Source organism: Branchiostoma lanceolatum, chromosome 6, assembly GCF_035083965.1.
Source record: "Branchiostoma lanceolatum isolate klBraLanc5 chromosome 6, klBraLanc5.hap2, whole genome shotgun sequence".
In the NCBI taxonomy this organism is placed as follows: domain Eukaryota; kingdom Metazoa; phylum Chordata; class Leptocardii; order Amphioxiformes; family Branchiostomatidae; genus Branchiostoma; species Branchiostoma lanceolatum.
Genome location: NC_089727.1, coordinates 7209377 through 7234512, shown reverse-complemented (window position 1 = coordinate 7234512; position 25136 = coordinate 7209377). Strand labels below are relative to the sequence as shown.

General features: G+C 40.0%; 2 protein-coding genes across 3 annotated transcripts in view; one reads left to right on the top strand and one right to left on the bottom strand.

Annotated features, from left to right (window-relative positions):
• Positions 1 to 25136, bottom strand: part of LOC136436347 (ELMO domain-containing protein 2-like) — a 202805-nt gene that overhangs the window by 66498 nt on the left and 111171 nt on the right. The gene's annotated exons all lie outside the window — the stretch shown is intronic.
• Positions 1 to 25136, top strand: part of LOC136436340 (transmembrane protein 131-like) — a 111440-nt gene that overhangs the window by 49214 nt on the left and 37090 nt on the right. For both annotated transcript variants that reach the window (XM_066430228.1, XM_066430227.1), the window contains exons 5-12: positions 7914 to 8037; positions 8621 to 8734; positions 10324 to 10446; positions 13879 to 13959; positions 16779 to 16923; positions 17543 to 17599; positions 23365 to 23426; positions 23929 to 24040. In XM_066430228.1, the coding sequence (XP_066286325.1) occupies positions 7914 to 8037; positions 8621 to 8734; positions 10324 to 10446; positions 13879 to 13959; positions 16779 to 16923; positions 17543 to 17599; positions 23365 to 23426; positions 23929 to 24040 (818 nt within the window). The remainder of the gene's footprint in view (positions 1 to 7913; positions 8038 to 8620; positions 8735 to 10323; positions 10447 to 13878; positions 13960 to 16778; positions 16924 to 17542; positions 17600 to 23364; positions 23427 to 23928; positions 24041 to 25136) is intronic.

Here is a 25136-nt window from a genome sequence, read left to right as displayed (position 1 = left end):
TTGGAAGTTAGGAAATGAAATCTTATTCAAGCGTTCTAATTCAGTTTTTTACTGAATGTACAGAAATTTTTCAAATGTCAATTGAAAAGATTGTTTCTGTCAATATCATAGTGTATGTCTGTCATACTTACATGTAAAACTTATATGCAAGAAAAGTTTTGCATATAAGTTTTAAGTAGTTTCCAGATTCTCGTTTAATAAGTAAGATTTATGTACTTGAACTGCCAAATTGGTTTGAACTTGGACTTCTGATATTATCAAATTTTACTGAAAAGATCACCAGCCGGAGGGAGTTTTGTTCTCACCCATTAGTCATTAGTGATATTTGGTCACCTGGGCACATGTTACAGGATCTTATCCCTCTCAAGGGTCTTGGAGCAGGCCAGGCACAAGTTGCTTAAGATAAAGATCTCAACTTTAAGGTGTTCGTTCCTGAAAGGTTGGAGACATTTAGAGAGCATTGCAGCATTAATTTTGGTTGCTGCGGTTTTGGATAAGATGCACTCAGCATGGTAAATGTGTTTCATGGAGTGTCTGGAATGATAAATTTTGACTCATAGAGTACATGCTGTCTACACAATGTAGTCGATTAATCTGTGGAGTCATGAGGTTAAAACAAAAGTTTGGTTGAAATCTAATATGTCATTGAGACTACAAGTCAAAAGGATACTTTCTAGTAATACTATATACATGTACTTTGCTGGAACATTTTTGTCTGAGATTAGAATGTCTATCCATGAAATTTCTTGAATGTTAGATTCCGAATTCCATAGTCCTGGAAGTTCATAGTATACTCTTGGATTCTTGAAATTTACAAAAATTGCTAGCAAGGATGCAAGATTATACTGTAAAGTGGTCGTGCCATTTTTTTCAGTAATTCCAAAGTGCCAAGCAAGTTTGAAGGGACAGGAAGACACTTCAGTAAAATGTCACAATGGAATGGAACATGGGATATCATTATTAGTTATCCTGGCTGGAAAGGGTGTGATTATGCGCTGGAAGTGTTGAAGTAAAAATGATGCAAGAGATTAACATAAAGACTTAGGTCTTAGAGCAAAATGTGAATCTGACTACATTCACAGGACCGCTGGAACTGTGTGTACCAAGGGACAGACTTTTTACACCTGGGTGGAGTGAGGAAAATTGTGTAAAGTGCCTTTCCCAAGGGCAAACATTGATGGCGTCAGGGGATTCGAACCTGGGACTACTGGGTTCTGGGCCAAACATCCTGCCGTTGTTATCCCCCCTCAGATTATGTTTTCGTCTTCTAAATCTGAATTACAAGCCTGTCTAATTGCAGATGATGAACCACTGATAAATGAGCGAGTGACAGATCTTCCAGTTCAGCATTTTTTTTGAAAATCGGAGAACCAGCAAATTGAATTTGTCATGCCTGCACTAGCTGCTGATATGATGGATAGTCTGACCGGTAAAGGTCATGTGGATTAGGAGCCCCAGGGAGCTTTTTGGAGGTGACCTCAGGGCACTGCCGGTCCCACAGGAGACCCATGCCAGGAGCTAATTAATAAGAACCTACATGTACATTACTCACTGACTGGTTCTTAGAGTTAACAATGACGTACAGCAATATATTTCGTGTTTTGTAAATGTTAGTATAAATGATTTAAATGATACATTGCTAGTTTACTGTTTTTACCTTTGCCTAGAAGGTTATTGCTAATACTGTGGTGATACGGAGCACTGGGAATACCTTGCAAGTGACCGTTCCAGATGGAGACACACTGTGCAGAAGAAAAGTGGATTCGCAGAAAAGAACTTTGCAACAGAACTGAGTCAGCTTACAGATGTGATTTATGTGGCAGAGACTGCCATTTTCGTATAGGGCTGTTTAGCCATAGTCGATGCTATAGGGCTGTTGTGAATTAGGATTGTACTGACCGACAGAGGCCATGTATATGTGGTGGAAGGCCACTCCATGGAGTAAGGCAAGTCCAGTGGTGCAATCCTTTGCTGACACTGACTGGCTTTTCTGGCCATGCCTCGGCAGCAGGCATTCTCTCAGCTCTAAAAGTTAAGATGCCACAGTAGGTCAGCTGTCGGCACAAGCTGCAGTCATGGCACATTTGTTGTTAGATTAAAGGGTCGATGTTACCTTTCTTTAGTAATATTTTAAAAACACAATGCGACTCATTGAAAACTAGTCAGGTTTGGGATAAGAATTCGTTTCCAGTCTTTAGCTCACATACCGTGTATGTGGGGTCGTGTGGCCTAACGGCAGGGTGTTTGGCCCAGAACCCAGTAGTCCCAGGTTCGAATCCCCTGACACCACAGATGTTGTGCCCTTGGGAAAGGCACTTAACACAATTTTCCTCACTCTACCCAGGTGTAAAAATGGGTATCTGACTTCGGTTGAGGAGGTCAGATACGGTGGAAGGAGAGGGTTGGGTTGGGTTCGGCCTTCCATTACTGTGCCCTAGACACTGTTGATAGCAATCCACTGCCCCTACAGCCCCAAAAAGGCTATGGGACGACCTTTACCTTTTAGTGCATATACATGTAGTACGTCATACAGTGCGTCAGCACCTCTGAATACATAGTGGTCTGTAGGTCACTGGGGCTTGTTTAATGTTTTTAGATGGGACATCAAAAGTGTCTGCCACATATATAGTGACATGTGTATATATACATAGCTTGCTACAGACTGGTAACAGTTATAAAGTGAGGTCCCCTTTGTGAAAAGGAAAACTCTTTCCAGAAAGAAGCTACTACAGTACATAAAACTTTTGCTTCAGTACATGACAGGTGTTGGTTTTTTATGGTATGTGGTTTTAAAATTTGATAATGCTTTTAGAAAGAGCATCAAGAAAAGGGTATGCCATAGAGTGACATACATGTACATGTTCATGTACATAGCTTACCATAGACCAGTATCATTTATGAAACAGATATTTCCTATGTGTGAAAAGGAGAAAATAACAAAAATCAAGAAAAAAGGAAGTTCTGCTGTAGTACCAAGGTCCGCCACCAGGAGGCCCAAAATCAAACTTGACAGCCGGGTCTACAATACCTACCGACACACCAAATATCATCGCAGTCCATTCAGGGATTCTGAAGTTGTTCTGCTGGACACTCACTCACGCACGCAAACAGAGTAAAAACTATAATGTTACCTCCAATTTTCGTGGAGGTAAAAAGTTACTACAGCAAACTCTTGCTTTAGTTTTACCTGTGTATCTGCCACTCCCATGCCCAGGTTGTAAAGTCTCCCTGAGTACTTTCACAGGGTCATCCCCTGTATCATTAAAACGTCTGGCCCCTCTCCCATACTTACCATTACTCCATGTGGCCAGGCAATAGGATTACAAAGGCTTGATCTGCTCCTGGGACTACCAGAGCGAAAGGAATGAGTCACCTCTTTACGGTCTACTTCATGTGTCTTGACGGTCTATTTCGTGTGGCGTGACCGCACTCCCCAACTGACACGCAGAGTTTTAAAATTCCATTATAACGGTCTGCTGGTGAATACTGTAAATGCAGAAATTTTTGCTGTGTTTTTATGTTTGCAGTTTTCACAGTGCACGACCACTTCACCCATGCAAAAATGCTTGTTCTGTGTTCTGCCTCCCTTTATTTCAACCGTGAACTTCGAAACCACCACAAAATTAAATCCCTGCGAACTTAAATTCAGTTACAGTATCTGACTCATAACCAGACAGAAAACTGCTGAGTCAGCATCAGTGCTAATGGCAGATGAAGGTCTGGGGTCCCTGAGCGTTCTGCATCAAGTGAAGTTTACTTTCTGTAGTCACTGTTTTCAAGTTGCATATGAGTCCACTGAGCTCGAGGGTCAGGCTTTGTTGAATTTCCGTAGTTTATGTGATGTGTTTTCAAAGTGCAAAGTCAACTCTCATAGTTCCAAAGGGTATCCTGAGACATAAAAAAGCAAAATTGAATTTAAAGGCATCCAGGGCATTTTATGAGGCTTGAAACTCGAATAAAAAAACTGTATTTCTAGTCATTCCTATCCTACACATACTAAGTTTCAATAACACTATCCAACATTAAAGGAGCAAAGATACAATGTCGTTGTGTGGTGAGAACTGATAGAAAATCCAAGCCCTTTATAGACTAATTCACAGCGGTTCGACCAATGAGAGAGTGACTACATGTCCGTCAGATATTAGCATTTTTATGTTTTAATTTTGCATTTCTACGTTTTGACGGAGGTGGGCGGGGCTATGGTATCGGTCTATTTACACTAGGCGCGTGAAACTAAAAGATCACCATGTGGCTAATTTTTGTGCCGCTTTTGAGCACTTTTGATAAGAAATCAGCACGCAAATGTGGTAGACAGTGGTATTAAATGTCAATTTCGTAAAGATTACAGCAACTAGAATATTACCAGTTTTCAAGCCTTATAAAATGCTCTGGGTGCCTTTAAAATGCAGCATCAGTAGCCCCAGTTGTGACTTGGCATGCACACTTTAAGTATCCAATTATTCAACTCAGTCTTTCTTTAGTTCAGGTCTTATGGTACCCGGTGTAATTATGAATTTCAAAGTTGACATAAAGTGTCATCTTCTCGGTCCAATCTGTAAGTTGTGTCTCGAGATCATGGACAGGCAGTTTTTCCTCCTTTCCTCGTAAGGTCAGTGACCACGAAGACGGATTTCCTTGAATGTAAGAATCAACAGTTAAACAAAATCACTGCTAGGAAACCAAAAGGTTGGCACACTTTTGGGTCCAGAACTGTAAGTTGTGTCTCGAGATCAATGACAGGTAGTTTTTCCTCCTTTCCTCGTAAGGTCAGTGACCACGAAGACGGATTCCCTTGAATTTAAGGATCAACAGTTGAACAAAATCACTGTTACGAAACCAAAAGGTTGGCACACTTTTGGGTCCATAACTGTAAGTTGTGTCTCGAGATCAATGACAGTTATTTTATATTTTCCTCCTTTCCTCGTAAGGTCAGTGACCACGAAGACGGATTCCCTTGAATTTATGGATCAACAGTTGAATAAAATCATTGTTAGGAAACCAAAAGGTTGGCACACTTTCAACTGAATTTTCCTAACAATTCTTCCTCCTTGCTGTGCAAATGTCAGCAGTGTATCATCTGTACTGTAAGAATGTTGAGTTATACCCGAAACATCTTTCAGTCAGCACTAACCTTTTAGGAAATCCCTAACCTAGTACATATATTAAAATTTATCAGATGAAGTGTAATATCTTATAACTGGTACGAAAGTAGAATATATAATACCTGCAAGTAAAGAGTAGGCAAAAAGGCAAAAGCTGTTAAATCTAGAAAATCTGCTACACATTAGTTTAATGGTTGCCAGGATTTAACTTGCATCGTTGCATAGCAAAGTCAAAGGAGAGTGAACTAAGTGCCCCATGGCCATTAAACGCATTTGTAAGTAAAAGGCATTTCTTCACCCTTTTCCAGTGCATTAGAATGCTGCCAGTCATGGACACGTAATGACTCTATTAGCTTGTTTACAGAGCAGGGTGAAAATTACCTCAATTGCAGTCAGTCACAACTTTTAAGTTGCATTCCCAAAAGTAATTTCCGGTAATACGGAATGCATTAAGCATAAAGGGACGCCAATGAAGGTAATAAGATACACAATGCAAAAGTAACTCAAGCAAAGGAATGAATTTGTAAATTGTCAGACGTTTCAGGTAGCAATTCCACTATCTTTCCTTCAGTTGGTGACTTTCACAAAGGGACCTCCAATTTGGGATGTATCTGATATGAGATGTATGATGGTAGAACAAAGTCAAAGTTCTATGACCGACGACTCAGATTATACTTTCATTACAGCAAACTGCAATTTCAAGGCACAGGAAGGAATCATCAAATACTAACAATGTAATCTTTGGACTGACTTTACCGGCTAACATTGCCATAACTACAGTTACAGGGTATGAAGGTTACAACTGCACAGCTATCAGACAAAAAGTTTTTCCGCAAGTGAATTACCAGCCTGGCAGTCTTGGAGCTCTGTTTCACTTTAGCACGGTTGAACTCTAGTCTAGCTTCAGTCTCATATTTCTGTGAAGGTGACATGAGGAAAGCCCCTTGAGCTGGATATCTGTGTCCCAGATAGGGAGTTAAACCTATTTCCCAGGTCTTTGAACTACAGAAAAATGATTTTGGTGGTCAAACTAGTTCTTGGGAACCCAAGCACTATCGTCCCCATAGAGAAAAGTTTTAAACAGCCTGTATTGAAAATCATTAGGTCTATTTGTTGAAATCCCTTGTTGCTATGGCACAACTACGTAGTCAATGAAGCAAGACCCTTCTTTACATTTTTTTGCCCATTGAAGCTAAGTACAGATCACAATAGAGACATGTTAACTTTACAAATATAATTTCCAGGTGCGCCTTTGCTATAAAGTCTGAAACTGAATGTCCTTCAGATACTGATGAATTGCAGAAACAATGTGGGACAAGCTTATAATAGAGCTGCTGTGAATGTGTCTGAAAATCAATGCTGAATTTGTTAGTCGTTTCAGAATGCTGCACACAGTGTTACAGAACGCTGCGTATGCCAAACCAGAACAAGAGTATTCATGTACAATTCAAACTCTACTACTGATTAAATCACGGAGATTACTTCCTTCCTTTTCGAGTGACATCCATCACTCTTCTCAAGGAGGTCTATATAACCTCCTAATGCTCTTCTTCAGCGTCACTAGAAAGAACGAGCAGAACTAACAAGAGCTTTTGTACAATAACTAGAAAAAACGGTTTCACATGGCAAAGTCACAAACACATGACAAGAGTATGACAAGCAGATCTGTGAAAACCTTTGATGGGTCGATTCTTGGAATTTTGCAAGCTTGCTTTTGTGTCAGGCAAAGGAATTATAGAATCAAAGACACCCACAAGGCCACTCTTTGTAATCTATTTAGCAGATACATGCTATTAGATAGACTATTAGATTTGAATGACTCCCAGCGGGGTCCCTTTCTTTGTTAATTGTCCCTTTTATTGGGTCCCCCTCCATCCTGATTGTGCCTTTGTTGTTTAATGGCATAATGATAATGGCCCAATTATCAGAGCAATTTGCCCTGATACAGTCAGATTAAAAGGATTGGGATTGAATTAAGTGTAACTGCATGGTTGGTGTGCTGTGATCTCTTTGTAGTGATTTGCATGAAAAAGACTTTGAGAATAAGACTTTGTACTACAATCTGGTTTGAATCTTTCATTTGGTAAAAGGTGACAATCTGACCTAGTACGTTGATGAAGGTTAGGCATCCAGGTAATAAGATATGGGAAAAATAGTTACTCATTGACAAACAACTTGATAAGATTTGGAAAAATTTTAAAATTTTATCTAGTTGCTTGAATAACTATTTTTTGGCAAATGTAACCTAAAAGTGAAATGGAGATTATCAATTGCTATCTGTTATAAGAAGTAACAGAATATATGGAAGAGTAGATATTAATATACACCGTGTGCTACATGTAGCTAATTTGATTGTAGTAGCTTCAAGGAGGACAATCTACTTCAATCAAAGAGTCCATTGCATTGATACTACTATATTTCTTCATATACTTTATGTAGTGATTGAAGGTCTTAAAGATATGAATATCTAGTAAGGCTTTAAATATCAAAGGGCTTTGATACATTGATGAAGGTTAGACATCCAGGTAAACAATTTTTAAAGAAAAAATCAACCTCTACAACTAGATAAGATATGGAGATTTCTTCCACACATTTTGAGTGACGTCCATTACGCTGTTCTTAAGCATGATGGATTTCTGAAGAAGAGTGATGGATAATCTTCATTTCTTATGCATTTGTGGAGACTGCATTGTCTTAAAATGTTCAACAGCTTTGTTTCTTGCCAGCATACTGGACCTTTGTGAATCAAAACATGTACTGCGTAGAGAAAACTTGTAAGATTGACAGCTTACATGTATCTGTTTTTTCCAGGCCTGTCGGGATCCCCAAACTGGAAAAAGTTGTTGTTATCAACCCCAGCCGAAAAGAAAGCCTGCGATTGGAGGCCGTGTCGGGGACAACGCTACATTTCCATTCTTCATTCTTTCAACAAAAGGTGTGTTTTCAAGTCGATCTCTGGGTTTTCAGTTCTTAGTTTGGCTTGGTTTGATTAGGCGGTGAATGTTTAGCTTAAACTTTATGCTTGATTTTGACTTAAAATGTCCAAGAAAGAAGGACGTAAATTGGTGTGACCTCAACAGATGGAAAAAATATACAACAGTTACTATAAATCTTTCAATTTCATTTGGTGTTATTTGTAGGGCAAATATGTCTCCTTTGTATGGATTTTTTCAACCACAAATCTAAAACACTGTAAAACCTTTTCCCTCCTGCTGCAAGATAACTTTTTATGAAGGTAAATGAATTAACAGGATTGAAAGCAAATGAATTTACATTCTGTATAATTGTGTTGCGATGTTCCTCACTGCTCTCAGACCAACGTTGATCATGAATAAAGCATGTCTGACCTTCAACAACATTCAAGAAATCAACTCATGAAATGAGCCGTTTTTCATTATCACTGAGGCAGTTCTTGCTTTAGTTAGCTATAATATCTCGGTCTGTAAGCATTGTGCTGTGATATATGGTAGTATCTTTGTGCATTTACCTCACTGCACGTTTCTTATCTCCCTCCACAGTTGCTCCCTCCGGGCGGTAACACGTCTTTCGACGTGGTGTTCCTGGCACGGATGGTGGGCAACGTCGAAAACACACTATTTATTCAAACAAACAAAGGCACTTTTCCCTACCAGGTGGGTCACGCATGCCTTTGGGCTGGGATTTCTAACAGTTATTGTTAATATAGAAGGCTGAGGAAGAATTGGGGGCTCCACTTATGTCTGCATCTGCTGATACAGATTCAGGCTTCTCACAGGAAGTTCAGAGTAAGGTGGCGCAGTGTATGTCTGGGGGATTTTTCCCCATTGATTAGTTCATTTGTCATTCAGTCTTGGACTCTTGATTGAACACACACCTCACTGTAGAGATTTTTAACCGTCCCCAGAGAAATACCAATTTGGAGTGATTTTTCTTGAAATATTAAATGCAGCTTAATATACAGATGCAAGTTAGCGTAGGTAAAATTGGAGTTGTGCAGGTACATATTATTTCTGATGTCTTCCTGCACCTAACCTACACTGATCCCTGATGAAACCATATTGCCAGTAATGACTTGAAATTGGCTAGGATTATTCACAGAAACAACATGTTTTACAGCAGATTTCGAGATACTACCAAAAAAATTATTTTTCTCAAAGGAAATGATTGGCATAGGTAAAAAAGTTTGCAGGTAATTTTGAATGTCAACTTCACCAGTGCAGTTAACCTCCATTTAACATTAATCTGCTGGGTTACATAAATCATCCACTTTAGAAAACAGTATGTTTGAGAGGTCTCTAGTGCAGCACCCCTCAGGTATGCACAGTTTAGAAAGACAGGAGTGCATTACGCTGGGGGACGTTAAGTTGGAGATCTGGTTGGACATATCTTTTCAGGGTGGGGGAATTATGTACCCTGGTGGAATTATGTTACTGTAAGTACATGTTACACGGAAAGGAGGTGTTTCGAGTCCTGATGACTGGACCTATTTATCACATGTTGAAAGCTCAGACTCCAATAAATTTCCAGGTGTTTGAAGCTGGCCTTTTGATAGATATCAGCACACTTCCTAGCCACCAGCCATTTCTGCTGCTCTGTCGCCTGTCTTGAAAATTAATCGATCAAACTGTCTGCAGACTCTTCCCTCTGCACAGTTGTCATAAATCATACAAGGACACTGTTAAGACATGTGTTACTTTACTAGTAGATCTGATATGTACCCATTAGCCATTTGTCTGATGTATGGCATTAGGACAACAATGATAATGGATTTCACCATGAATGTGCATGTCTGCATATGTAGGGAGAGATTAGTTTTACAGTTTCTGAATGTGGTAGGATTCATGCCGTCCATGTGTCGCTTATTATGAGAAAACCGATGCAATTCACCTTTGGTCTCAGGTACCACATGGGCACCTTTCTGTCAGTCAATTCATCTAGCTGCATTTCATATAATTTATTCTTTCCATTAAACTAATTACTGGGTAACAAGTTCTTTTCGGATCGATAAAAAAGTTGTGGCTAACATCCCCAAGAAGATATTTGTGAATAGACATGTGTGGCCTTCCCATGATTTCCATTTTGTAGTTTTGTATTTGCCTATATATATATATTATATATATTATATATATATCACAATTAGCCCTTGGACAAGAACTTGCAAAGAACTCAACAGATATGATATCAATATTGAAAAGTCATTTTTTATCTGATATAATGCTGATTCTGTCTCTGTTTGTTTCAGGTTTTTGGTGTGGGTGTGCCCAACCCCTACAGATTAAGACCATTTCTGGGGGCGCGTGTGCCGTTAAATAGCAGCTTCTCCCCGGTCATCAATATGCACAACCCACATAGTGAACCGCTACAGGTGAGAGTCTCCACGTGCATGGTTTTTACCTTTCTTTGCTTGAAGAGATTGATAAAGATATAAACTTTGTCTCAGCAAAAAATCACAACTGAACAGATGTTAAGTGCCGCGCTGCCGTATCGCAAGCAACACTTTGTTCCAACCAACAACACTGTAGTTCAAATCCTCCCATGCTGAGCTAGGTTTGTTCCATTATAGAGGAGAAAGTTTTTGACCTCGTCGTCTTCGAATGTAGGGTTATCAAAGCTTTTAGATAGTCTTCTGGACACTTGAGTCAGAGTCTTGAGTCTCTTAGCCTTGCACCTCTGGCAACATTTCTGATTACCTCAACAACCCAATTTATTTATTTTATTGAATTTTCATTGACCCATTCAATTCATCGAGCAATTGATATAGGGTTATGCAACGGATTTAGGCAAACTAGCATTACACGTTTCTAACTACATGTCAATAGGAGTAAGAGCCTTGCAGTGAATTCTTATGTGGACCCCATGCAGTGAATGATGCCCTTCATTTTCTGATAATCAGTAACATTTGGATACTTCAGTATCTATATGTGCCTTTTGCATCTCTTCAAGCCAAATTTTAAGGTACAGTATTTGTCATGACTGATTGTAGTACGCATGCCATTTCAGGGTCTGAAATTTCCACCTGCGGGTAGTTTGGAGTTGTGCAGGTATTTACTGATGTCTATCCACACCTAACCTGCACTTGTTCATGTACTGGGTATTTGTTAATGTTCCAAATCTTGCTTTAAATGGTTCACAGTTGCATTCTAAATCCTGATGAGCAACACATCTAAGATCCAAGATGGTGCCAGGAATACCCTGAAAGCATTTTTTGATGGACTTGTGTTCTGTTAAGGGGAAAAAATTAGTGGTGCCTGGAAAATTCATCTGGTGCAGGTTATTTTCAATGTCACCTGTACCTGCAGGAAAAAGTGTTTCAAGCCCTGCGTTGATAATTCAATTTTACGGCTTCTGTGGAACTGCGGGGGCATCTTCAGAAACGCCTGCTTTCCTGCGGAAAAGGTGAATGGTAGTTCATACTAATCTCCTCCTCGCAGTTCTTTATCCAGGCAGACATGCGTCATGTGTGCTCTCAAAGGAGAACAGATAAAGTGTTATTAAGATACGCTCCGAGTGTCTCATGGGGGCATGAAGAGAAGAACCAGATACTGTAAATGCAGAAATGTTCGCGGGGATTTGATTTTGCGGTAGGGAGAAAATGGAGTGTTTGCAATGGTTTTGAGTTTGCATTTGTAACAATAGTAGCGCTACAGTCAGACAATGGAACGGCTTTTCGCGTTGGTTTTAACTTATTTAAGTCGTGGTAAAGAGTACACTACGAAAACCGCGAACATGAAACCACCACAAACATTTCTACATTTACAGTATGTCTCATTGAGCCATTGATTTTCACTGGGAGGGCTGGCATATCACAACCTCTTCAACTTGAAGACCATTTCTTAGCGTAGGGGCATTTTATGTAACAAGATGAGACGAAGCTTGCAGTGTCGGACTGTCTTATTACACCCTTATCTGCGGAACCCAGGTGTTTTTTCCATCAGTTTTGGAGCAAGACAGGATCGAAGGCTGCAACAAGCAGAACAGTGGATGATACACGCTGTTTCTGAAAATAACAGATCGGAGTGTGTCCTGAAATATGAACGCCCCATCATGCTTTTTATCCTGAAACGTTGAACCGGTGCGCCCTCTTGTCGGTTACGGTGCAGACTCTTAGCACGACTCATTAGGGTGAACCCAGTGATATTTCACGGGCCTACCCATCAAGAGTTTCCGCGGTTGTGGAACGGATGTATCATATGTCAAGCTTTGCAGTCCACCAACCCGTCTGTGCTTCGTGGGTAATCTTAAAGGCAAAGTGGATGAATACGCTACATTAGCAGCTTTCAAGTTAATCCTTAACAAATGTAACAAACTTTTAAAAGCAGCCAATACTTCAACATCTGACATGAAATAGATGTATAATATGTATTACAACTAATGCAGTGTAAATTCAGATGACTGTGCCAACTAACTATATCCTACTGCAATAGCTAGCACCCCATTCGCATTAATCAACCTAGAGCACTTAAGGAAAAATACATTACGTTATATAGCGCTTTTCAAAATGCACTCTTCAGAGATGATAAAATAATGACAAAGATATAAATCTGACGAAGCTCTTGTGGATAGAGAATTCAGATGCTGGTGTTAGCAGAAGTTTAGAAAACATCTCTGTTTAGGAAAAATTCCAGTAATGTTATCACTTTGCAGAATGCCCTGTCACTTTTCTGATCCTCTGACTTGATTTATATTCAGATATTTCAAGGCAGAACTAGTCAGTGCACCCAGCTCAGAGTAGATAATTCACCAGGAAATTGAATGGAAAATGTCTTACATGTAGTATTACATGATACAATCATGTAGAACTTACTGCTGCCTTGAATGTCTGTTCGTGCTCAAGGAATCTTAATGCATCCTTTAAAAAAAAAAGCAAACATTCATCGCAATCTGATGTTACCACTGCAAAAACTATTGGCTAGTGCCAGTAAATGTACATTTACTTGGACAGTAATGCGCCTATACCATTATGGAGTTCTTTGACGGTGTTTGCGCAGTGATGCTCAGTCGCTGTTTATTTTTATTCACCACAGGGGTGACAATAATGGCTGTCATGTATCCTAGCTGTTATAGCGTCCATTCAATGCCATCTTTCCTCAAAAGAGTAGCAACTTCAGAAGTGTAAGAAGAGAGCCTTTGCTTACAGATATGTAGGAATGTGTGACTGTGATGTACTAAGTTGAAAGAAGTGATATGTTGCATATGAAGAGTAGTGCCAAGTTATGAAATGGACCATTCAGTCATTGTATTTGGGTGCTTTATTTCCAAGAGGCCACAGGTCCCAATTTATCCCTTTGAAGCCAGATCAGACACACTCTCTCCAGCTGAATATGAGCTGACTTTGCAGTCATAGCCACAGTATTTATGACTTCTCTGCCACAAAGGCTGTTTGAAAGTGAAACGCCTTTGTGTAACTTGGTAGCAGAGCACTGGCATGCTTTTCTCCGTAAAGTGGCCACAAATCAGAATTTCTCTGATGCCTTTTTCAAAGTTCATTAGGCAAGTTCTGCAAAGGTTGCTCCAGCAGGAAAAAAGAAAACTTCTCTAAGCTAACTTTTCCTTTAGGAGCAAAGCAGCAAGACGAAATATGGGCAGAGGCTCTAGCCATTTATTCTACACTCTGAAGGATACCTATCTGTAATCATTTCATGTATGTACATGTATCTGTCTGTCATATCGACATGTAGTCTGTGAGGATGGAGGGATAAGAATCTTCCTCCCTGAACAGAGCTTTTAGTGATTTTGCTGAATCAATCCTGGAGAATCCGGAGTTGATGACATGTGTTTGATGTTGTGATTTCTGCAGGTTGTGGAAATGTACAGCAGCGGAGGAGACCTGCACCTCGAGCTGCCCTCAGGACAGACAGAAGCACCACAGAAACTATGGGTAAGGCAGTCACACATCCTTCTTAATCTTATGAAATGTGTTGGTGTTCACCTTGTAGTGCCAAGTGGCACATAGGGCATCAACTTTCTTGGCTGTTTCTGTAGCAGGGTATACTTCAACAGGGAAGGGTTGCTACATGTAGCCCTTCACCTTTAACGTACTCGAGGCATCTCCTCGAATACAGGATCCTCATTTTATGTCCTTTCCGAAAGACGAGTGCGGCCCCAATTTGAACCAGGGTCTCAACTAATTGGAACCGGGAGCTCAAATGTTAGACTGATTTATATACAGAGACTTCCCTCTGAACAAATGTGGCTAAATGTTTATGATGGGAAGCTTGAAGCTTGAACATCAGACAGGCAAATTCACAACGCATCGATAAAAGAGCATAAATGTCCATCTGTGTGGGTACATACAGATGACATTATGAACAGAAGTCAAAATTTTCCAAAACCTGCACTAGATTATGAATTTGACTGATCCCAACATTTTCCGCAGAACTCTATCAATCTTGTCCACTTAATGGACCCAACTGTTACTACATGTACTTCCAGTATGTGACATTTAGATGGTTTCAGCCCCCACATCCTTCTTATTAAAAGCGGCTAAATAATAATGCCAGAAAGCTTGAAGCTTATAAATCAGACAGGTACATTCATTACACATAAAAAAGAGACACATTTACAATGCAGAGGACAGCTCACAGACATCCTTCTTATGAAATGCAGCCAAATGTTAATGCAGGGAAGCTTGAAGCTTATAGATCAGACCGGTAAGCTCATTACTCATAAAAAAAGAGACAAAATTAGATGATCACAGCCCACACACATCCTTCCTATGAAATGCAGCCAAGTGCTAATGCCAGGAATCAGACAGGTAAGTTACGCATAAAAAAAGAGACATATTTACAATGTAGAGGAACACAACCAACAGACAGCCTTCTTATGCAATGCAGCCAAGTGCTAATGCCAGGAAGCTTGAATCTTATAGATCAGACAGGTAGATTCATTACACATCAAAAAAGAGACAAGTTAGATGATCACAGCCCACATACATCCTTCTTATGAAAAGAGGCCAGATGTTAATGACGGGAAGCTTAGTAATTTACGCATCAGACAGGCAAATTGATGACACATCCAAATTGACGATCACAGCCCACACACACATTGATTGCAAGAGGGTCTGCAAATCTCAGAATAGGCAAAGAGTAACCCACCGTTACTTTGAACGGAGCTTGGTGACCTGCTAACATTAGTCAATGCAGCATTCGATAAGATGCAAGCTGTATTGATGTGGAAAACGTTGTTTAGAGCTTGCAGACTCTTGGGCTAGCTATCATACTGCTGTGTGGCGCCGGCTTTATGGAAACCTGCCCAATGTAAATGACTTGGAGCTGGAATTTTATACATCAAACAGGCAAATTCACTACATTAACGAAGCATACACATTTATATAATCGCAGTTGCGGTAGTAATAGAATTACAAGGGAGAAGCAGTTATGAGTTAATCTCATGCAGTTGTCCAAGAGTTGGCTTCATTTCCTTAGAATCCCTTAAGCTGAACTGAGAATTTTGGTGTGGAAGGTAGCTTCAAGGTCAAATCTACCGAAGGCTGAAGGGCACCTTCAGGTGTCTTAAGATCTTTACGTGAAAGCCTTCAAGACTTGTCTGTATTGATTGGGTTGAGAATCAGCAGTTCCCAGTCTCCAAGGAAGTGGCTTCTGCAAAGGTCGTAACTGTCTTAATCCCCGTGTCTACGACCTTCACAGGGGTCACAAACCTTAAAGGCTTTACAGCATTTGTTTGGCATTTCTGTGTCATATGTGGTGATATACATACTCAGGAAGAAGAGGTTGCGGTCAATCTGATTCTTAACGGCTGCCCTTTCTGTTCAACATGTTTGCCAAGCGCAATGAAGGACTAGAATATCTCTCAATCAATGTTTAAAGTTGTGGTTGTTATAAGACCTAAATTTATCTTTGAGTCTGTCTTTTTGATTGTTCATAACAATAGCCTCAAGCAAGCCAACAAGCATCAGTTAGTAAATAATGGTTCCACTTATTCTTGAAACTTATAATTGCCAATGGTAGAGGTGCCGAAGCTGCTGTAGGTATGGATTATCTGATAACAAATTGCATGCTCGCATCGATTGAACCTCTCAAGCAGAATAGGCTCTCGCCTCCGGGCTTTCCAAAAGGAGCCAGGGTTGTCGTCACTACCCGGTTCACCCTTTGAACTCCAGTGACCCCATTAACCCGCTGAAAAGATGAAAGTAAGGGCCGTTCTCTGCCGGTGAAGTTCTGCCTCCCCTGTGGCTTGTTAGGAGACGCTGAACATTCCATGGCACCAATGCCTGTCAGCACGGATCGATATGCGATGGAAATGCACATATTAGCTGTAACGACTCGGCGCTGTGAGGGCTGAAGGGCTTATCTGAGGATATCTCCCAGTCTTTCAACAGATGAAATTGAATCTAGATCTATATGACCAACTTTTTGAAAGCATCAGTACAGTTTGGAACTTCAGTCGTATTGATTTAATGGAAAAAATTATATTGTATATACGAATGATGCTGCAATGCCTTGTTTTTGTTTGTTTGGAAACAGTGAGGACAAGGAACAAATTATGTTGCGATTATGAAAGCTGTTATAACTGATTTCTATACTTACGTTTGTATTTTTTTACTTGTTAATTTTGTTGTACGTACCAGCTATGGGTGCCTGGCTTGCCTGAGTAATGTTCTGTCGGGGGTTCCAGTAACTGCATTTCTCACTAATTGTAAGTCTGACCACAAGTACAAACTGTCTCGTTACCTCACAGGAAATCCCACCCTATGAAACGAAGCCGGTCATGCGGGCGAGTTTTGTCGGCAGGGAGGAGAAAAACCACACGGCGTTCATCAGGATAAAAACCCTCCCCAACCACGAGTCCCTCATCCTCCCAGTGGAGGTGGAGGTCACGTCAGGTACGTTACCATGGCAACCGGTTACCATGGAAACAGGTTTCCATGGCAATGGGTAGCATGAAAACAGATTATCTGAATATGAAGTTACTGTAAGTTTGTGTTACCTGTAGATGTGATATAAGCTACATGTAAGAGTCTTGGGCAAGATTAAAGTCGGCTGCTAGTTGCACATACAGAGCACCTTTAAATTTTCTAGCTACAAAATTTAGTGTCACATAAAGCCATCATCATCATTATTCTTCCGGCTTTACTCCGGTGAGATACAATCAATAATAGATAAAAAGTTTTTCCAGTACGATCTGTTCTTCATGGCGGTTGATAATGCAGAACCTGAGAGTCCAGTGTCTCTTTCAATCAATGTTGATAAAGTAGTGTGAGGTATTGATATGAATGAACTGTGTTTTGTTGATATTCTGTTTTGTGCATGCCAGCAACTCTTGTATGCAGTGGTGTGGTAACCCATTAGCTGTCAATAAGATGAATCATCTCAAAGTCTGTGAAGAGGAATTGCTTAACTGTTCTGTGTGATGCATGTACATATGTACATGTATATGTGAATACACATTAAAGTACACTGTGAAGTACTTAACTCATGACCTATGTCCCTTGTTTCTTCCAGCACCTGGTATCTACTCCTCCACAGAAATGCTGGATTTTGGCACACTACTGTCAGTTGGTAAGTTTCTCAGTCCACAAGTATGTGTCAAGGCAGTCAGCAGTTTATAAGGCCTTGTCAGTGCAGCGATATCTGCTTAGTTCATAACTTGCAGGTTGCAAAGATTGTAGACGACTGATTATGGTTGGTCACCCAGACGGACATGGTGTTGAATGGTTGAGTAGCTAGGCTAGCGGACGCCAGATCAAGAGGTCAAAGGTTCGATTCCTGGCATTCCTGACTAGAAGTGGTGTCCTTGGGAAAAGCACTTAACACAACTTTCCTCACACCACCCAGGTGTAAAACTGGGTTCATGAAAGGCGGTGGGAGGATACAGTTTGGCTCCATCTTCTAATGCCAAGCCCTAGACACAGTGGTCTACAAAATGTAACAACCCACCATCCCTGCGGCTTCAAAGGCTATGGGAGCTTTACCTTTACCTTGCCTTTTCAATGAAAAAGCCCCGAACCTCCCACAGGTCTTACTTTTAATCAGTCTTTTGTCGGTGGCGGTTGACTCGCACTTTGGTTTTATATATCCTGCCAGCATTTAAGCCCTTTGTGGCTTACTCACCTTTTTAACGCCTTACACAGAAAAGGTCACAAGAGCGCTGCTGTGCCACATAATTCACTATTTTCCTATTTTTAGAATCTCCCTCAGGCAAGTGTCAGACAATGGTTTCATAAAAATTATAATTATATTGGACAAAAAAAGTGTCAAGGTCCAGAGTTGATTGGATCTGGTTGTAACATTTTAAGATGATTGTAACATTTGAAGCATATAAAGGAGTGTAGGGTTTAAGACTTTACCCACTCACACATATTAAACTGTATTGACTGTTTTGTTTCTGTGTTGGATCCAGAACTTAATACAGATCCAGATTAAATTGGATTGTATTTACACCAGTAGGAAATCATAATTTCTTTCTGTTAGGAGAGAGCTTGACTGTGAACAACATATCCTTCTCTTTTGTTGCAAACGTTCTCTTTTGAGTTGGAAACAAAAGAAGCCCTGGGACTGAACCTGTATGACATTTAACCAGACATGCAGGGATGTCACATTTTTACTTTAATCTTTTATTTTTACATCATCTGATAACAAAGCAACAGCATTGAAGATGTTTTGTACAGATATTATACGCGATTTCCAACAAGCTTTTGGTAAGTCTTCTGATCCTCCTCAAGCTGAAATAACCCGAAGCCTACATGTACATGTCATATGACCTCAGTAATGTGTCAAAGAACACGGGAAAAAACACAGGAAAAATTGCATTAACTGTTAATCGGAAGCGAAATCTACACAATAATTTGCCAACCCTCCCCAGTATGGTTCTTCTCTTCCTGGGTGAAATATAATGAAAAATTTTGGCAGTGAAAACATACCTTTATTCAGGTAGCCTTGGCATCTTGTGGTTGATGATACATTTTACAATTTGAAAGCAATTACATTTTAGTGTATTGCTATGATTATCCACATCAAAGGCATGAGTCGGGTTGGGAAGCACTGCCCCAACTGCGTGTTCCATTTCATTATCTTGCAGCCATCTGTTTGATGTATATGCAGGGATTCCGAACCTTTTATGTCCACATGTCTGCAGACACGGCAGAGTCAGAGGCCGGGTACGGTAGAGTCTGATTGGAGCCCATCCTTTTTGCGATGTTATTCAGCGCCAGCAGCAAGATTGTAACTTAAAGTTTGTTGTTTGTATCAAAGGAATTTTTCCATCTCAAAGAAAGTTTGCCATCTTGTAAAAGGTCAAGGTGCCGATGAATTGGGAAACATCTATAGGTATATTTGATGAATATTAAGATTATGCTACATAAAACTATATATTAGTCACACCAATTTAATTTCTTGTAATTGCTTCATGGAGTTGGAATATCAATAGAAAAGGTCTGTACTTACTGCACACAGTTTCAGGGAGTGAGCAGAGTTAGGTGGAGGTTTTCACCTAAGCCTTCAGTTCTCATGATGTCCCCTTGCAAAAATTTTACGTAAGAATGTTCAAGGACCAACAAATCAAGATGCTTTGGCCTTAATAGTATGCTCTGCAGTCCTTAGCAAACCCACCACACCTTTGAGTCTGACAATATGGTACTGGAACCAGTAAATCTCCATGTGGGCATCTGTAGTGCACATGTGTTAGTCTTCTAAAGAAGCCAAAGCTAGGTCATCGAACTTCCTGTCAGAACGCAAGATAGAAAGTCAGCTAACGGCCTGCAGCCTCTCTGTCCTTGCCACAAAGCACTTTGAAGTTTTCAGATAATATCAGAAGCAAATCCTTACTTGGAGTAATTGCAACAATCCCTCACTGCAACCAATTTTAAGGTAATGAATTGCAGGAATACCACTTATTTGATCCCAGATGTGAATGAAAAGTTGCTGGTTTAGTTGGACCTATACTCGTGCTTTTATGCCATGATCAGTTGATGTCAGTGGGAATGCCACAAATAGGCTCTCTTGGTAGTGAATGGTGCGACCTCTCACAGAATGCGCATTTCAGCGGTTTTAGATAAGGTCGACGAGGCTTAGGTTCGAAAGCCGTGACTTCAACCTGGCCGATAAAATTTTCATCTCCTTTCTTGGCCGGCTTCCACCGCTGACATTGCCCATAGTGCTAGAAGATTCAGGTAACCGTATGATGTATAGCCAACAACGTTTGGAAGATCCAGGGTGTGAGCAAGATTCAATGTACATTCAAACTGATGGATCGTTCACAATAAGGGAGTCAGAGCAGATAAAGGAGTTCATTTTAGGAAGATTTCTTTGGTCTTTTCTCCGGTAAAACTTGTGAATGTGTTTTTCTTACTTAGTTGTCTGCAAAGAGAGAGTTGTAATCATCCTTGGACAGCTGTTGGGCTGACTGTGGTAGGTCAGTATAAATCATCAACAGGTCGGATGCATTGCTCGGGCTAAGAGACCACCTAAAGAACCTAGGATCACATCACGCTATTTCTCAAATTCTTTGTCCTAGTGTATGGTGGTGATGAATCGCCGAGAGGTTAGGCAAGCAAACACGAGATCGAGAGGTCATGGGAACATATCCAGGCATTCCCGGCTAGACGTTTTGTCCTTGGGAAAGGCATTTGGCACAAAGTTCCTCCGAAAAAAAACCTGGTGTAAAATGGGTACCATGACTTCGGCTGGGGAGGTAACAGACGGTTCAAGGAGAGGGTTGGGCTCCACCTTCCAATACCATGCCCTTGACACAGTGGATAATAACCCACTGCCCCTACAGCCTCAAAAATGCTATCATGGGACTACCTTTACTTTTAACTTCACCATGCTGATCCATACAGGTCAGTATGAAAGGTGAAGCTGTGTGCCAGAACTCCAGTTAACCTTGTGCATACACAGAAAACAAATTAGCCATGCAAAAGTCTCTTAGACTCTGCATTTAGAAGTCTATGTGTACACTTTTGTAAGGTCAGTCTCCTTACACTGGGTTGAGAATCCTTGGAATTTACTTTAGGAACAGCCTGCCACAAAGCATGCGATAGATTTTCCTTCCATACATATGACAAAAGCTGAAAGTTATCAGTAAATTTGCTACTGCTAGGTACTTCAAAGTAACTAGACACAATTGGACCAATCAGAATACTAAGAATGTATGTATGATATTACCCTTGAGACAGATTGTTAAGTCTTCTTGGATTTCCTGGGTGGATATTTTACACCATATGACAAGCAGTTCATACTTTCAGTTAATTGCACATCATTATTATCCAACTGCAGGGAGCTAGCATCTGTCAAAAACAATTCTTTACTTTCCTGCATCTCATCTATTGCACCAAATTCTTAAATATTTGTTTATGGTTAATACGTTATAATTGCAAGCTGTGTTTGGGTTATATAGATAGGAAGGGATGTTACTTGAATGTTAAGTATCATTTTGTATTCTTTTCTACAGCTATGCAACTTTGTAGAAACTCTACAGAAACTATTAACAGCGGTGAATGAAAAGGGGAAGAGATTGCCTTACAAATCAGAACATGGAGTGTGGAATAGGATGAGGCTGGGTAGTGCAAGTGGTATTAGGTGTCTGTGGTATAGGTAATCCTATACAGAATAGGGATTACCTGGGACTCCATATCTTCTGGGAGTGTTATATCCGGACTGGGCTCTGGGGCATTTTTATCCAGGTTTAGTAAATGCTGTGTGATGAATTTTCCCCGCCTCATAATCCATCACCACCTAGGAATGTCATCAGAATACTAAGAGTAGGGTTTTTTCAGCTGTACATACACACTGTACATACACACTGCATCGTACAAGTAAGACGTAGGAAATGAGAATTTTTATGATTTGATCAGCAGTTCCCTTTCTGCACACAGTGATTTTTTTTTTTCAAATAAGTTTTTGGCAGTTGCTAGAGATAAACTGGCTGTAACTTCCTAAAAGTTCAAAATTTTTCTATTGCAGATGCTTAGATGATGAAAAGGAATAATTGCTAAATATTTTGATGCTCTATTTTCATATGATATATCAATAAGTCAAGGTTGAACAATGTGTATTTTGCTTTTACCCAGCAGATTATCTAATCATGAAGAATGGTGTCCCATGTTTCACAGAATAACAAAGCTTTTGCTTTGATTTATAGCCTAGCTTATCCTGAGAATTTCCACAGAAAGTAGTGTTGATTTCTAGGACTGATTATTAGTTTTAAAAATGTCTCCTTCCCGCAGGCAGCACCGATACCATCAACTCTTCAATTTCCTGATATTTCCCATACCAGAAATTTTGGGTGTGGTGAGGAATTGTATGTGTTGAGCTATTCATTCTTAAACCTTCACTGAAGGGCTGAAACTCTGGTGATCCTTTACAACTGGGACAATGAGATAACTCTGGTTGTGTCGTGATTTCCCGCCTCGGCAGTTCAGTGATAAGCCAACCTAGTCCTTCTGTGAGAGCGACGGAAACATCGGCACACTATCACACAATACCCAGCCTTTGTTGCACACTCAGTCATGACAACTGGTATTACAGTTGTCAGTTTTGTACGTTCCTCGGCTTTTGTTGTGAGGTATGAAGCATCACTAATCTTTCAGCACCAAGGACAGTGTATTACTCAAAGGGTTTTGCAGTGTCCATCATGTGCTTTGGTGTGATGTGTTATCGGTTCTCCCTCGGCGACATTGGTTCACCCAATTGCTGCTGCTCTGTGATTTCCAAACTTACCTAAAGTGGGGGAAATGAGTCCTTATCTCCCAGTTCAAGTGGAATGTTGTTGAAAGCTGCACTTGCTATCTTACAGGCTGTGATGTGCAGACACGAGCTTCAACTATTGTTTCAGCACCTCAGACAGACCTCTAGGCATCAGTGTTGAATGGCAGTCTTTGCATAGGAGTATATATTGCAGCACCTGCAAGATTTTATATTCACTTAAGATGAACTTACAGTAATTCCATCAAGTAAGCCATAGTTAGAAATGTTAAGAAGGGAATGTAGAACAAAAGCTGTCTCGAGGACCTATCCCTCCATCCATCCCAGGATGAAAATTTCTTGTTGAGATGGACAAATATTTCACCTTCTATTTGAAACAACTGTACCTCATGGTTTAACGACAAAAATTATCAAAATTGCTTCAGAATCTGAAAATTCATGTGATGAACAATGAGTAGAATTAAAAGCTGGAGACAACCCGGTATTGTTGCACATCGAATGTTGTATTGAGGATGCAAATCACCTAACTTGCTGGTATCCCTTGTATCCGACCTGCTGTAATACCATGTAATAGGTCTATTGTAAGCAAGTTTGTAATGGACTTTGTTTCCATGTTTTTTCAGATGAACCAAAAACTTTACAGCTGCATCTTCTAAACCCCATGGCAAGAGACGTACAAATCACTGTAAGTTCACAAATCAATCCTATCAGTATACAACAAACCAATGCACATTTGTAAATTTTACATAACAGCATGCATTTTATCAACATACCTTTAACTGTTGTAAAGCTTTTCTTTGAACTGTATCAGTGAACAATCTTTACCTATTTTCTTCAACGTTCTATTCCCATCCTTATCCTTAGTATTGTTCATTGCAAGAAGGAACACCTCCCTTGACAAATAAAAAGTTGTATAGTTGTGCATTACCTTTGATCATCTGTTTTCTACGCTCTGTATGTGTACTTTCATATTGAGAGTTACTAAAATATAGGATTAAAAAGACACATTGTGTAATTATAATCAATTTTTATTAGTATAGAAGAGGAAGGACAAGTATAAGCTTTTCCCCTCCTCCTGTGCCTGTTTTATCTATTGTTTATTGTTTAATCTATTATGTACTTTCTTGTTGTGCAAATGAATAAGCGAACAAAAAATGTGAAGGAAGATAACTGCTTTTGTTTTTCAGAATATAAAGTTATCATCACCAAATGATGCAGTATCGATAGAGTACAAACCAGTCACGCTCAAACCATCAGTAGGAGGGAGGGACACAAAAGTTGCCAGTGTAACGTTCTATGGTAAGTACTCATCCTCAGTACGATTCAGTCTAACATGATCCATGATACAGTACAACATACATGTAGTCAACGTCCGAGAGGTTAAAAAACGTTAACTAACTTCTGTATGACCCTTAACATTTTTTTAGCGTTCTATGGTAAGTACTCATCCTCAGTATGATTCAGTCTAACATGATCCATGATACAGTACAACATATTATGTAGTCAACACAATTATTGACTAATGTCTGAGAGGTTACAAAAACATTACCGAACTTCTATATGACCCTTATCATTTAGATAATGTTCTATGGTAAGTACTCATCTTCAGTATGATTCAGTCTAACATGATCCATGATATAGTAAAACATACATGTAGTCAACACAATTGACAACTAATATATAAGAGGTGGAAAAATGTTTGCTCTAGCCTTACCATATCTATATGATCTGTATACCTAAGATTAGCTTGCTTGCAGCAAAGGTTAGTAGATAGAGGGGTTAAAAAAAGACTTATGAAGCAAAACGTGAGTACCTCCATACTTTAAAAAAGATGAAAACGATTTGGATTCTAATAAAGTAAAATGCAAACTACAGGGTATACTTGACATCCATATTCCTTTCTTGCAAGTTTGTTCATCCATACTTCTTCTCGGAAAAAGTGCTGTATGGGAAGCATTGACAAAGTGGGCCAATTAGTGCAAACTCTACCAGAACAACCTTAATGGTTGGGAGAGTTATCTCACAGTCGTCTAATCCTTTAGAGCCTACGCTGTGCCAAACCAGGCTACTAATGTTAGCCATTAGCTTTAGTGCGCCCCGACAACATTACTCCAGCCATTCGGGGGTGGGAAGAGTGGCTTCAGAATGGCACCCAGCAATGACCTGACTGGCCTTTGGGGATGATTATGACAGCAATTAAGGGTGTCTCGTATATCTGAAGACGGGCAATAACCGTTCGGTCGGCTCCAGTGGTGTTGGACCTCTCTACTGTTTATGGGTCACTGGATGTAATTTAAGCTTACAGATACTTTGCAAGGAACATAGGGGCACGTACATGTGTATAGAGCATTTCAAGCTGTGTGTTAGGTGGGAAATTACCAACACTTTGTTTGGC